A 15918-nucleotide genomic window follows, 5' to 3' on the forward strand; every position below is an offset into this window, starting at 1 on the left:
TCAGAGTAAATCTATAACATCAGCAGCAGTCTTCTTCTTCTTCGATGCTCGTAAATCATCTGATAATATATTCTTCATAAACGACTTTCTCATCCTAACTTTCGATGGATTTGAAGAAGCTAAACTACATGAATGCTCTCCAATATATCTCTTGCATTGAAATACACCATTAGATTTGGCGAGGCAAGAGGCGTGAAACCTCCAACGACAATTTTCCTCCTCCTTGAACTTGCACTCCACAGTGTATCGTTCAAAGTCACTCTTCATTAATTTGTATTTGCGACCACTACATATTTCATACTTTGTAACATAGTCCTTAACTTCCGCAATACGACCTTCAAACAACTTCCCTACTCCAGTTAAGATGTTGACCCAAGCATCAGACTTTTTCGGGACCTTTTTGATCAAACACGCATCATCAGTGACGTCTTCCACAACAACTACCTCATCGCTTGAAATACAACTTGATGATGACGAAGAAGGAGGAGCAGGAGCAGAAGAAGATGATGAATAAATAGAATCAACACAAGTCCTTAACTGGATTACAAACTTCAACAAGTCAATCCCTTATGAGCTGCAGTAGTGAATGAAAAACCTCAAATCCAAATCTTGATTGATGACATTTGAAATCCCATCTACAGTGTAACCAAAAAGTATGAGTTCTTCAGGAACATAAGGCCACTTTTGTTTCACCACACTTATCATATCCTTGACAGTAGTTGATCCTGAAACAGGATGCGATACGGTCTGATTGCAACTACCATCTTTGGCCTACAACAACCATAACATATAGTGGTGTTCAGAAATTTGGATAAACAATCACAGTTGATCCAATAAATATGTGTAAACAATCACACTTGATCCAATAAATCTGTGTAAACAATCACAGTTGAACCAATAAATATATGTAAACAATCATAGTTTTTTGAGTCAACAACCATAACATATAGTAGTGTTCAGAAATTTGGATCAACAATCACAATGGATCCAATAAATCTGTGTAAGCAATCATAGTTTTTTGAGTCAACAATCAAAATTGATCCAATAAATCTGTGTAAAAAATCACAGTTGATCCAATAAAAGGTAGTTAAAGCATGAATTTCAATGCAAACAAAAAAGAAAGCAGTCTAAATTACCCAAATCTACATATAGTATTATGTCGCACCTCACTCGGGGGCTACTCCCCCTCGTGAAAGTTAAATTCAATGTAGCATGTGAGAAACCTAAAATAAAAGCTACATTATCAATAAAATGAATGCATACATAATGATTACCTGCAATCTACCAGATAACAAAGAAATAAAAACACAAAATAAAAACATAGTGTTCAGAAATTTGGATCAACAAAAACAGTTGACACAAATAATCTAAAAATCATCCCAATTTTTGGTATCAACAATCAAAGTTGATCCAAAAAGAATGTCTAGATTTCATCACAAACAAAAACATAATTGATATCAGTAGTTCGTCAAATTCAACATTCACCATTATCATATGTTCTATATTCATCAAAAGAAAAACACAAAACCTGTTTTTTGATTGATAAGCAGATCTAAAAAAACAATTCAAAAATTTGAAACGTACCTGTTTAATTAATGAATCACGATCTCGAGATCAAATTATATCAAGATCAACCAATTAATGTAACAAAATAATTACGAAATCAAGCTTCCCACAAAAATCAAGATCTCTGCAACAACAAAAATAAAAAAAAACAAAAACTGAAATCAAATGTTGAACATAAAATAGATGAACCGAACATGCAATCATCAAAAACAACTATATGAATCTTCAAAGAAGCATCAACATTACCAATTTGTTTCATGTTAACAGATCTAGCCGAGAATGTTGATTAATAAGAATTGAAAAACGCTGCGAACATCAATGATTCTGTTGATTAAGACGATGGAGAAGAAGAAGTTGAAGAAGATTTCACGATCATAAACCGTAGATTATTTGTAAAAAATTTCAAAAAAAATTCACGATCTCAGCTCTCTGCGCTGATATCTCTCTCTCTCTCTCTCTTTCAGTTTTTGCTTCCGCTTATTAACTGAAATTTGATTTAGATACTAGAATATATATTAGGGGTATATTTGGAAGTCCCTAAATTATTGATGGGCCCTGATGGGCATATAGATAAAGAAGGACATAATTGTTATGTGATAAGGATATTTGTATAGCCCATCAAAAGTAGGGACAATAATTCAATTACCACTTGATTTTTACTACTAGTTTCAGTGAAATTTGAGGATTATCGGGTTGTTCATGATTTATTTATTTTTGGGCATTTTTGATGAATCCGAGGACTTGTTTGCATTTTCTATGTGTTGATGTTGATTTGAGCTGTGGTTTTTTTTTTTTGGTTTTGAATATTGATTGGGGTTCAATTTTGGGTTTGGAGTTTTGGTTTTTTCTTTTGTATGAAGTGTGTAAATTTCAAAACATGATGAATGAATCTTATTGTTTGAGTTTCTTAAACTTGTTCTCCAACTAATTTTGTCTACATCGCGTGTGCATATTTACAGGAAATGACTTCGGATGTTTACCATTGCTGGTAAATAACAAAAAGAAAAGAGTATAAGGTACAATATTGTTGAAGGAGCTAAGTATCAATAACTCCAGGTTTGTTTATTTCTGCTCGTCAGAATTTTTCAGGAACATTTCTCTATTTTATAAAATATAAAAAAAATACTTTTACAACTCCAAAAATTCTAAAATTTTGTGTGGGTAACTATCCGGATGTCTACTACAATTAGGTCAAAAGGGTTCATCGAAATTCCTTCTAGGTTAAGAGATAAATTCGAAACTCTACAGCTGACCGAAAATTCGTTTTTTGTTTTTCACTTCACAATTAACATCCATGATTATTACAAATTCTAATGTCTTAAGATTTTTGGGTGCAATAATCAAAATAAGGAAAAAATCAAATAAGCAAAAGTTATTGATATTTACTTAACTCCATTATAATTGAAGTGACTGATTCGATGAAACGGACGAGCTCCCCAAATCTCTGCAATAACAACAAGGCAAAACTTTGGAAAAACAGAGTGAGTCACGTGTTCAACACGCTGTCCTTAAGAAATTAGCGCCTGGCTACACTCAAAAGTGATATTATATCCCTCAGAGGACGGATATCTCCAGGATAAAACAACCTACTACACCTACTACTAGCATATGTAGTAGATGCTCAACTTGAGCTTAACAACTCCGGAAAAACCCTTAAGGAAAATCGCGAACGTTAAAGAAATCACTATAAAATATTTTTCCTTGGGGGTTTCTCTAAGAAATAGAGAATCCCTTTTTCCACAGATTTTACAAAAGCAAAAAATTTGTTTATATAATGGAATAATGCAACTTACCAGAATGGGGTTTCAAGTAGATGTCAAGGCTTCATAAACTAGCATGTTATGAAGTCGGCTTCATAAGAAGTCTCAAGTCTAATTGTTTTACTTCTCTTAGGCTCAACCTTAACTTCATCTTCCTTTAAGATAAGTTCTGACTATTTGAAAATAAGTCTAGGGGATCAACAACACATCTCTAACGAGGTACAGGTTTACGAATAAACATGTTCAAAGAACTCAGCATCCCTAGATTCTATAATAATATTCATAACAAAGTCAGAAAAATCATACCAAAGTCTGAAAAGTCAGAACACACAACCAAAAATCTATATGTAGAAGTATACTCGGCATACCCTATATGAAGATACAATCAACATTTTTGGTTTCTATCTATTTCTTTTAGGAAGAGGAATGACAATCTTAGTCAAACACCCCCACACTTTGACGCATTCATAAGAGGGTCATATACCTTTCCATAAATCATATGGAGTTTCATCTGATCCTTAAAAGGGTACTCTATTCAGGATATACTAGTTAAGAGGAATGCCTCCCCCTACAAGGCCGCAGGTAATCTTGAACTAAACAACATGGAAATTATCATCTCCTTAAGGATATGGTTGTTATGTTCAAGGCTTTTAATTGGTTTTCAACTTCAAGTTTATACATCTTAAGGCTTCTAAGGCATCATTGATTAATAATTTTTCGTGGGTTGTAGTAATGAGGTTCAAACTCTCGGACTTGTGAAGGATAATTTTTTAAACTTAATAAAAAAAGATAAATATATACAATAAAAATATTAACACTGGTGCGAGAAAATGGGACTAAAGATTCGACCATTTTTCATTTTCAAGTGGTTCAGAATTTAATTCTAAGCGATTATAGTTCAAAACAAAACAAATATTAACTCTAGTTTATTGCCAAGATAGATTTTATAAAATATTACTTGTATTTCTTAAGCATGGCATATCAAAAATCCCTAGGACTAAGAATACTCCATCGAATGAAATCACAAGTAATTAATTTAAAATCTTAATTCAATTAAAATTAGTGCAAAAAGTAAATAAAAGAATTAATGAAATTACCACATGGATGAAATTCGACCTCCTCCGTCGTCCCAGTGTTGGGTTTAGCTCATCATGATAAAAACACGCTCAAAATATTTATTTATTGCTCAAAGGGTGTTTACAAGGATGAAAATGGAGATGAAATAATAAAACAATGAATGTGCGACCCACAGAAAGCGTCCAAAATGAACGACACAGAAGAAGTGCTATTGTTACTGTGGCTCTAAGACCCACACCTACGACCCACGCCTGTGAGTCTGTTTCACTGTTGATAAACGACTGCTGGTGCAGGTCCGTTCTTCATGTTCTTCATCTTCATCACGAACAGCAGCAGCAGCAGAGAGAATTCGTGATTCTTCCTCTGCAGCTTCCTCTCTTCTCCTCCCAACTCTCGACACCCTCTCTAGTAGACCCAAAGAGCCTATTTATACCCAACAACAGCTCCAAATCTCGCCAATAACTCCAATATAATTCTTCATTATACGGGCAGTGAATAACAATATTTTCCGAATATTTTCTTACCAAACTTGGAATTTCTTGCGTAAACTTCCTCCCTCCACGCTCCAAATCGATTCTTCACGACCCAAAGTGATGCTCGAGCCATTCCACATCATCAGAACACGTCCATAACTCTCCATGACGCGTGATTATCATCCTCTAGTGCATGCTTGCCCTGTTTTGAACTCGAGAATCAAAACACGTATTCCAGCCAAATTTGATCGAAACCACCACCCAAACTTTGTTCCTTATGCCAAATCACATCTTTCTGCCAATTTTCAGCGATTGAATCGCACTCTAACCCATTCATTTTGACAATCAAAATTCTGCCAGTTGAAAATTTCATTTCCCGCCAAAAGCACAAATTCCAATTGTTTAAGAAGGTTCCCCTTATCCAGAGTGCTGGGGTGCGAATATCAATTGGGGTGGAAATAGTAATTTTTCTGGGTTCCTCCGGGACATTTCTTGGACGCTTCCGGTGCATTTCTGGGGTGCCTACGGTACATTTCTCCGGGGTGTAAAACACTGCTTTTTGAGCCCATTTCGCCGCAAGGGCTTATTTGTCTAAAATTTCCTACAAGAACACAAAATAACACAATAAGTACTTAATCGAGTCTAACAATACAGAAAATTGAGAACAAAATAGACACATAAATGCGTCTATCAATCATCCTTATCCCTAAGCAAGTATACGAGATCGTACCTCGTACAATCATCTACGAAAGTTATAAACCATCTTTTACCATAGTGGTTTTGGGTTGAACTTATGTCAACTAGGCCTAACTGAATTAATTCTAAGGGCTTAGAATTACTTTGAACATTTATGCTAAAAGATTTTATAGCATTTTGATTCTACACAAAAGCACAAACAAAATTTGGGTACGCAGCCTATGCTAGCCAGTTTAAGCATTGACTTGTAAGTTTACGGTTCCAAGTCTACCACGCAAAACATTCAATCACACAAAGAAAGCACAAGAATCAACTATGTTCACTTCATTAGTTTTTCTGTTAAGCTTATATAGACCCAAAGCCCTATAAATCTTTCTTAAAAAATCACTGCCTAGTTACAACAAGTTTTCCAGATTCAAATAAAAAAATCATACGCTCGGAACATGAAAACTTCATTCAACGTGAGAATATTACAGATGTGAGTTTTTGCTCGACCTTTCCCTTTTATGCAACCTCTGTCGCAGATGAGTTACTCATAAAGAGTTTGTCGACATTCCCTATCCTCTGATAGGAGGTGAACATGTCTCTGTTTCAACAAACATGCTTGGTGGATCCAAAGTCCACCCACCATCCTCTCACATTGGTTATTAAAATAATTTCCCACATCATGCCACTGAATTCGTTCTAGTTTATTTCAACTAAGTTAGCATTAACTTTCTACTTATTAAGGTTTTTACGTTGTCTACAATTTACTGTCGCCAGGAATTTTACAAACATAACAATCACCCTTAATTAAAGTAATGTCGGATTCAGTTTTACAAAACATACCTTTCTTATGAATACTATGCTTAGAGTTGTGCTTGATGTTCTTGCCCTTGTCATCTTTGGAAGAATTGTGTTCATCCACATGCGCCTAGTAGCCATGTCACTTTTCAACTTCATGTCACAATCTTCGTTTATACTCTGACCACTGACATAGTAATTTCTCAATCACCTAATACACCACATCTCACAAACCTTAATTCCGAATCGGAAAATAAAATATGAGTTTTGAAGATAACATCTATATATACAAACTTCGTTTGAATCACCATTTCAAAAAACACATGGTTACCCCATAAAAACTAATTTAGTCAACAACAAATTTCTGCTCATCAGAATTTTTCAGGAACATTTCTCTGTTTTGTAAAATATCAAAAAAAATACTTTTACAACTCCAAAAATTCTGAAATTTTGTGTGGGTAACTATCAGGATGTCTACTACAATTAAGTCAAAAGGGTTCATCGAAATTCCTTCTAGGTTAAGAGATAAATTCGAAACTCTACAGCTGACCAAAAATTCGTTTTTTGTTTTTCACTTCACAATTAACATCCATGAGTATTACAAATTATAATGTCTTAAGATTGTTGGGTGCAATAATCAAAATAAGAAAAAATCAAATAAGCAAAAGTTATTGATACTTAGCTCATTTATAATTGAAGTGACCGATTCGATGAAACGGACAAGCTCCCCAAATCTCTGCAACAACAACAAGGTAAAACTTTGGAAAAACAGAGTGAGTCACGTGTTCAACACCTGTCCTTAAGACATTAGCACTTGGCTACACTCAAAAGTGATGACATAGCCCTCATAGGATGGATAATCTCCAGGATAAAACAACCTACTACACCTACAACTAGCATATGTAGTAGATGCTCAACTTGAGCTTGGCAACTCCGAAAAAACCCTTAAGGAAAATCGCGAACGTTAAAGAAATCACTATAAAATATTTTCCCCTGGGGTCTCTCAAAAAAATAGAGAATCCCCTTTTCCATAAATTTTACAAAAGTAGAGAATTTGTTTATATAATGGAATAATACAACTTAAAAAGAGGAACTCCCCGATGTGGGACTAAAAAGTTTCATTCACAAAAGAAAACAATAAGTTATTATTTTCTTAAAAACTTTAAAAAATCAATTTTCAATTAATTATTTTCCAACATTTTATAGCAGTACTGCTGATTGAAATGGATTCTTCATGTTTCCAGGTCAATCCGGTTTTGGTGTTAGACTTAGAGATAGTTAAATTTCCCGGTCATATTCCGGCAAAAATTTGGTCGTTATCAGGCCATGTAACCTCTTTTAACTGTAACAGATCCTTTGTAACAATCCCGGTAGTTCATTCCGGTTATTATCTTATGAATTATGATTGAGGTTTGCTTCTATTAGAAAGTGAGTTCAATCAAGACTCTATGGTGTTTAATCTAAAACAGGAAAGTGCAGTTCTTGTTCTAGAAGGAACTAGAATGTTCCATAGTTTTGCTTGAGTTGGAAGTCTTTATTTGCTTGGTCAGTACGTATTACTCAGTTAGGAAGTTTAGTATTTATGGAAGTTTGTTTACGTGGTTTGGTTTAGTATAAATAGTATCGTTGAGTCATTGAGTTTTGTAAGCTTCAGTACGTATTCTTAATCGAATTACTTTGCTTCAGTTTGTTCTTGTTTCAAGTATTTTTATCTGTTTTTGCTTAGCTGCATTGTTCTTGATCAGTAGAGAGAAAGGTTTGGGTCCAACAGTTGGCATCGAGAGCCAGTAGAGATTGTGGGTTGTTAAGAAGATGACATCCAACATGAGTTCGATCAAGGTACCAGTCTTTGATGGCAAGAATTCTGAGCATTGGAGAATACAAATGGAAAATATATTTATGTTTGAAGAAGTATGGGATATTGTTGACAAAGGATATGATGAACCAGTTGCAGGAGATGCTCTTACTCCAGAACAGACAACTTCTCTAGCTGAGAACATGAAAAAGAATTCTAAAGCTACATATATCCTACATCAAGGAATCCATGAATCTATCATGGATAAAGTAGTTTATATCAAAGAAGTTAAGAGAGCTCGGGACTCTTTAACAAGCTATTATAAAGGGTCTGACAAGGTGAAGAAAGTACGTCTGCAAACCCTAAGAAGAAAGTATGATCTTTTGCAGATGGACTCAACTGAGTCGATAGCATATTTCTTCTCTAAAACATTAAGTCTTGTTAATGAGATTAAAGATGATGGAGCTAAAATTGAGGATACTGCAATCATAGAAAAGATATTGCGTAGTTTACCTAAAAAGTTTGAGTCAAAGGCATGCCATTGAAGAATGTAATACAGTTTCTGATATGAAGATTGATGAAGTACTAGGATCATTACAAGCCTATGAACAAAGAATGCTAGAGAAATCTGTTATTCGACCAGTTGAAGAGGCACTTCAAAGTCAGACAAATTGGAATAACAGACAACGGTCTAGCTCAACTAAAACTCAAGGTAAATTCAATCCATCTCAAAATAAAGGAAAGTATAAGAAACCTCTTGACAAAACAAAGATCCAGTATTGGCAGTGTGGTGAATTAGGTCACTTCTTTATTGAATGTAAAAGGTTTTCTAAACAGGATTCTGCTGATAACAAAGTTAATTTGGTAGAGGGAGAATCTGAAGTTTTGTTGATGGCTTGTCATCCAAGTGAAGAACAAGCACGTCATAAATGGTTTCTAGATACTGGATGTAGTAATCATATACGTGGATTAAAGGATTTGTTTGTTGATCTGGATGAATCAATAAGAACAGATGTGAAGTTTGGTAATAATGTCTTAGTACCAGTAATGGGAAAGGGTAGGATAACTATTATTCTGAAGAATGGCTCTCAAGCTTATATCACAGATGTGTTTTATGTGCCTGGACTACATCAAAATCTGCTGAGCATGTGACAACTTTCTGAGAGAGGATATTCAATGCACATTGAAGGAGGTATTTGCACTATTCATGACAAGAGAAAGCGACTTATTGCAAAGGTACAAATGACCAAAAATCGATTGTTTCCATTGAATATTAATTATAATGAAAAACAATGCTATAATTCTTCCATGAATGATGATACTTTGTTATGGCATATGGGAATGGGGCATGTGAACTTTGAAAGTTTGCAACAGCTTGAGAAGAAGGATATGGTTATAGGATTACCAAACATAACTCTCCCTAAAGACAAGTGTGAAGATTGCATATTTGGAAAGCAGCATATAGATCCTTTTCCAGCTAGAAAATCTATAAGAGCCGAAGAGAATTTGGAATTAGTTCACTCTGATTTATGTGGACCATTAGAAGAGATTTCTAGAGGAGGTAACATGTATTTTATCACTTTCATAGATGATTTTAGTAGAAAATGATGGGTTTTCTTGATGAGACAAAAGAGTGATGCTTTTGAGTATTTTAAGAAATTTAAAGCTTATGTTGAAAATCAAGCTGGCAAGAAAATTAAGGTGCTAAGAACTGACAAAGGCACTGAGTATATTGCAGTCAATAATTTCTTGGAAAACAATGGAATTGAACACCAAGTGACATCAAGATACACACCACAACAAAATGGAGTGGCATAAAGAAAAAATAGGACTATCATGGAAATGGTTAGAACTATGAGAAGAGCTAAAGGGTTACCAAAAGAATTTTGGGGAGAAGCAGTTTCTTGTGCAGTGTATATACCAAATAGATGTCCAACTAAGAGTGTTTTTGACAAAACTCCAGAAGAAAATGGACAGGGAGGAAACCAAGCATTAGACATATGAAAGTGTTTGGTTGTATATCATACTCACATGTTCCAGATCAGATAAGGAAGAAACTTGATGATAAGAGTGAGAAATGCATATTTGTTGGCTATAGTAGTCAAAAATAGAAGTTGCCGGAGACGGCGAGAAAGGAGTTTGATTATCATGCGGTCATTCCAGGGACTGGCCTACGTATCTGCCGGAAACTAGACTAAAGCATTCAAGTCAAGTCTTTTGAGTTGTCATTAGTATAATATAGTAAGAATCTTCAACGACCAGGGTCTTCTACAATAATGCAGAATTTTAAAACAGAAAAATAAATATAAAAAAACACACACACAAACATTTTAGCTCTAGGTAAGAAAATCAAAGAAACCCTAGAAAAACAGAGAAAAATCAAATCAATGGGGAGTGAAGAAGAGAAGAAGGAGAATCATTTAGAACCATGGAGAGATCTAAAAGGGAAAGTAGTGATGGTAACTGGTGCATCATCTGGTATAGGTCGTGAGTTTTGTTTAGATCTAGCAAAAGCTGGTTGTAAAATTGTTGCAGCTGCTAGAAGAATCGATCGATTAAAATCTCTTTGTGAGGAGATCAATCAATTAAATAAAGAAGGGATATTAGCTGCTGTTGCTGTGGAACTTGATTTGTCTGCTACTGGTGATGTTATCGATTCTTCTGTTCAAATGGCTTGGGATTCATTTGGTACAATCCATGCTCTTGTTAATAATGCTGGTATCAGAGGTAATAATACAATTTCCTATTTATTTTTTTTGCAGATTTTTTTTTTCTTTCAATTTTGTGCAAATTTCATGAGTATTTAATTTTGTTGAATGTTTCTGATTTTTGATTATCAGTTATGAAATTGCGCATCGAATTATGCTTTGAAAATGTTTAAGAAATGTAGCAAGTGTAGTTCTTTTGTCATTTGCAGTAAAGGAATTACAGTAGTGATTTCTGTAGGGATTTTGAAGCCAAGTTTGTCTTTGCACTGATCCTCAACCTGAAATAAGGATGATTGCAATATGATGTTGCAGTCCGTTTAGACAAGTGCAAGAGTGATATTTTAGAGTGCGGTAGTCTGAGCAGAGTAGGAGTTGGTTGATACATAGTCATATAAGTAGGAGACAAATTGTAGTGCGAGACTTAGGATTTAGGAGTTGCAGTAATCTGGTTGCAAACATCGTTTTTTACTTAACAATAACTTGGGATCTAATCCCATAGAGATGATAAATCTTCTCCTCTAAATTCATTGGGAGGGTTTCACTTTTGGGTTCTGAAACTGTTGGTGCAACAAGCTTTCTGAACATACCAACACACTGTAGCATTTAAATCTGCAAGATTTGCTCCAAAAACCCTTAAGAAAGACAGAAACAGGGTTCCCATTTAACCAAGTTTAATTTAAAGCCTTCTAGAACTGTCATTGCTAGTAGGAAAGTTACTGGGATACTGAGAAGACCAAATTTCCCTAGCCAAAGGTGCAGTGCATAAATAAGTGTTCAATAGTTTCAGGGGGGATTTTCCAAGATCGCAAAGGGAAAAACATTAGAGAAAAACTGAGCAATTTTGTCAGCAACAGGTAAGAAACTAACTATCCTAGGCATTAAATAACGAAGAGATATTAGCTGCTGTTGCTATGGAACTTGATTTGTCTGCTAGTGATGATGTTATTGATTCTTCTGTTCCAAAGGCTTGGGATTCATTTGGTAAAATCCATGCTCTTGTTAATAATGCTGGTATCAGAGGTAATAACACAATTTTCCATGCTTTTTTGCAGAATTTTCATATGTAGATGGTAGTAATTTTGGTGAATTTTGTGATTTAATAGTGTTTTTGAAAATCTGAGTAGAGTGACATTTTATATGTAGGGATCCTTAATTTTGGTTGAGATTTTAGTGATGAAATGATAATTTAGATCCCAATATCAGCGTATTGCCTGTCCGTTTAGAGAAGTGTAAGAGTGATATTTTTATAGTGCAGACTTCGAGTAGAGTAGGACTTGATCGTTACATAGAAGCATATAAGTAGGAGACAAATTGTAGTGATAGACTTGGGATTTAGGAATTGCCGGTCGCAGGCACTAAAAGGGTTTGGCTTTTTGGATTTAGGAGTTCCAGTAATCAGGCCGCAAACACTAGATGGTTTTGCTTTTGGGTTCTGAAACTGTTTGTGCGACGAGCTTTGTAACTATACCAACACACCATAGCATTTAAAGCTGCAAGACTCACTCCAGAAACCTGAAGACAGAGTTTCCATTGAATCAATTATTTGTTTAAGCCTCATAGATTTGTCAATGCTAGTATGAAAGTTACTAGGGGTATCATGAGAAAGCCAAACTGCCCTAGCCAAAGGTGCAGTGCAATTGAACCAAAAGTTTCAGGGGGGATTTTTACAAAAATCCCACAAGGGAGAAAACGTTAGAGAAGAAGTGAGCAATTTTATTAGCAACAGGTAAGATGTTATGGCAGCATTTCCTTATGAAACTATCTATCCTAGGCATTGGATTATGCTTCCAGATTTTCACCCGCAGAGGAAGTTAGAAGCAGTACGATAGTTACGATATCCTAGGAAGAAGGTAGAAGCAGTGTGTATCCTAATTGTTAGCATGTTATACATTGAGGTGTGAGAATGATTTAGTCAGGGAATGAGGCCAAGGAAAGTTATCCCCTTCCAAAATCCTACAGACTTGGGTTGCCAAATGGAAGAGCAGGCCTGCAGAGAGAAATTCTCCTCCGTATAACTTGTTTATCAACCTAAAAGGACAGGATCAATTGAACAATTCAAAAGCTAAGTTATCATAGAAGAGTTCAAAAGTAAATAATCAGAAGACAGTTTAAATTTAGCAATCCGATGTTAGACACATGTTAACACTAGACACATGTTAACACTAGACACATGTTAACACATGTGATGGGATCTGATTAGAGCAATACCCTCCCAAAGCCAAGAGGCTGAGGAAGGGGCAGACCGCACATCAATTGGGTTTTTGTTTTGAAAGTATTTGGCTTTTAAAACATTCACCCAGAGAGCCCCTCCTGATCCCCAGAACAACACAAATCTGGCCAAGCTTTGGGGAAAATACCTATTCCAGAATCTGGGTCTTTTCCCAAAAGAAGTTCCCTCTTATTGAGTCCATTGTGGTAGTGATTGCTTTAGGAATAATGAAGCATCCAATTTGATAAGCTGTGATGGTCTCAGCCACAGACTTAATCGGATCTCTTTTTCCTGCAGCAGATAAAAATTGTCCCATTCCTTCCCTTCACTACAAGCAATCTTATCAAGAATAGACTGAAAGCAAAGATGAGTAAACAGTGGCAATCCTCCTTTACACTAATCATTCTAACCCCAAGAGTAGTGATTAGGATCCAGTATCTCTATTGGATTTGCTTCTACTGAAAAACGTACCTGATTTGGAGTAAAATGTCATCTGACCAGAACTGTCACCAAACACCTTAAGAATGTTGAGAGTTTTTACATCCATACTTATTAGCTTTAACACAAACCAAAGAGTCATCTGTAAAGAGCAGATGACTGATGGATGGGCCATTTGTAGCAAGCTTTAAGGCATGGATAATACCTTTAGCTTCAGGTTTAACAAGTACTACCTCCGTTTCTGCAGAAGTGTTACTATCATATTTTTAGGCTAAAATGAAAAAGTGATAGTAACACTTTTGCAGAAACGGAGGGAGTATAAATTACCAATTCCGATATCTCTTCATTTGCTTTGTGTTAAATATTTACTTGTAATTCGGATATTGACAAAGATATTTACAGTATAATAGGCAGGGAATTCATATGCCTAACATTGTAAGTTATATTTTTGTGCATATATGCATACGTAGCTCCTAAATGCTTAAACACGAAATTACCATCCTCCAGTAGCATATTGATGTAATAAGGTTCTATGTCCACATAGGTGAAGTGAAATCTCCCCTGGATATAACGGAGGCGGAGTGGAACCATGCGTTTAAAACTAATTTGACTGGCACATGGCTCGTCACAAAATCTCTCTGTAAACGCATTCGAGATGCAAATCAGAAAGGATCAGTAATAAATATTTCATCTATTTCTGGTCTTTCTCGTGGGCAGTTACCTGGAGGTGTTGCTTATGCTGCATCAAAGGCTGGCGTGAACACCATGACAAAGGTAACTCTTTATGATATACGTTTTATCCATGACAGGTATTCTTGTTACTTAACATCATCCTCTACAAAAGAGATTGTGAGATGCGCTAAATAAGCTCCCTCCCATTGGGGCTGCATTTTTGTTCATTTTCGTATTTGAGGTATATACTATTTTAGAAAAGCTTCAATTTTCTATGATGATGATGCTATGAACTTACCCTGAATCAAGTAATAGCTGCACCAGGGAAACTTGTTTAAAAAGGTTATTTATAAAACAAAACAATACTTTGCCTCGCATAAAGCTTTTCGCTATTTGTTATCACATTTTGGCAAGTCTTGTTGACCAACTTCATAAAGTTCTACATTCAGGGGACCCTTTATGAAAAAACATAGTATATTGACCAAGTAAATACTGTTTCAAATACTATTAAAGAATTGTCTTTAGATTGTGAATCTTTGATTATTATGATCACTAGATTTCCTCTATCTATTTCCCCTTTCTCGAGTAATTTACTGGAAAAGTTTAAAGAAGAAATGGTGTTTTGTTTGGAATGACAGGTCATGGCCTTGGAGTTGGGAGCTCTTAAGATCAGAGTGAATTCTATATCTCCTGGATTGTTCAAATCCGAGATCACAGAGAAGCTTATGCAAAAGGATTGGCTCAACAATGTCGCGTTAAAGAGTGTTCCATTGAAAACATATGGAACAGTAGATCCAGCATTGACGTCACTAGTTCGATACTTGATCCATGACTCGTCAGACTATGTGACAGGCAACATTTTCATAGTCGATGCAGGACAGACTCTTCCAGGTGTCCCTCTTTTCTCTTCTCTCTAGAAGAAAGCTTTTACAGTAAATGAATCACTTGTTCCAGTTAATCCTGAAGAAAATTTAGGTGAAGAATGTTAATAGTGAGTAGTGAGCAGAGATAAAATTCATTACATGTGCAGATAAGAGTTAGTGAAGTAATGTTCTGATACTCTATCCTGTGGAGAATCCAATTAGTTGGTGCATTTAGTAGTTTCAACGAATCCATTAACTTAGTTATATGTATAGTTTCTGAATCTGAACCACCTTGTATTATTAGTTTCTGAATCTGAACTACCTTGTACTACGTAAATTCAATTAGACAGTGTTTCTGATATGTTTGGTGTTCCTTTTTCATTTTAGTCCTGGCTCCTTTGAAATGGATTGTTTTTTTTTTTTAAATCTGAAAGCATGGATATGATTACATTATTGCTTCCTTTGTTTTCATGAATGGAAAAGATTTAGGGAGAGATCAAATGAATCTTGCTCATAGTTGTAGTGTTAAATTAGACGGAAGACCCCAGCCTAAATATTTTAGGGATTTTTTTTGTTATGATTTGAAATAAGTACTGTAGGACTTTCCTTCTCTCTTTACTAAGGTGTTGTCACTGTTGTGGGACTTGTAACCTTTTTGAATCATACAAAGAGTCCAAACACAAAACAGGCAGAATCAGATACCGAGTCCAAACACCAACAAGCACGGCATCTGCCGATTCATGTTTGTCAGATTTCAGTGCCTGGACTGGAATCAGTAACAGGGAATAACTGGTTACTACATGCATTGAGTTAGTTCTCGAACAATTCGTCGCGACAGTTCGACATCGTGTAATATTTTGCATATTTTATTTAGATTA

The 15918-nt window shown here is 35.3% G+C and overlaps 1 protein-coding gene across 1 annotated transcript; it reads left to right on the forward strand.

The window, feature by feature from the left end:
* The first annotated feature begins 10397 nt into the window (after nt 1–10397).
* Nucleotides 10398–15426, forward strand: LOC113336303 (3-oxoacyl-[acyl-carrier-protein] reductase FabG-like). The gene is made up of 3 exons (XM_026582252.1): nt 10398–10877; nt 14050–14279; nt 14816–15426. The coding sequence occupies exons 1-3, from the start codon at nt 10538–10540 to the stop codon at nt 15092–15094; spliced, it is 849 nt and encodes a 282-aa protein (XP_026438037.1). The 5' UTR covers nt 10398–10537; the 3' UTR covers nt 15095–15426.
* The last annotated feature ends 492 nt before the right edge of the window (nt 15427–15918 follow it).

Source organism: Papaver somniferum, unplaced genomic scaffold (genome assembly GCF_003573695.1).
Source record: "Papaver somniferum cultivar HN1 unplaced genomic scaffold, ASM357369v1 unplaced-scaffold_152, whole genome shotgun sequence".
In the NCBI taxonomy this organism is placed as follows: Eukaryota; Viridiplantae; Streptophyta; class Magnoliopsida; order Ranunculales; family Papaveraceae; genus Papaver; species Papaver somniferum.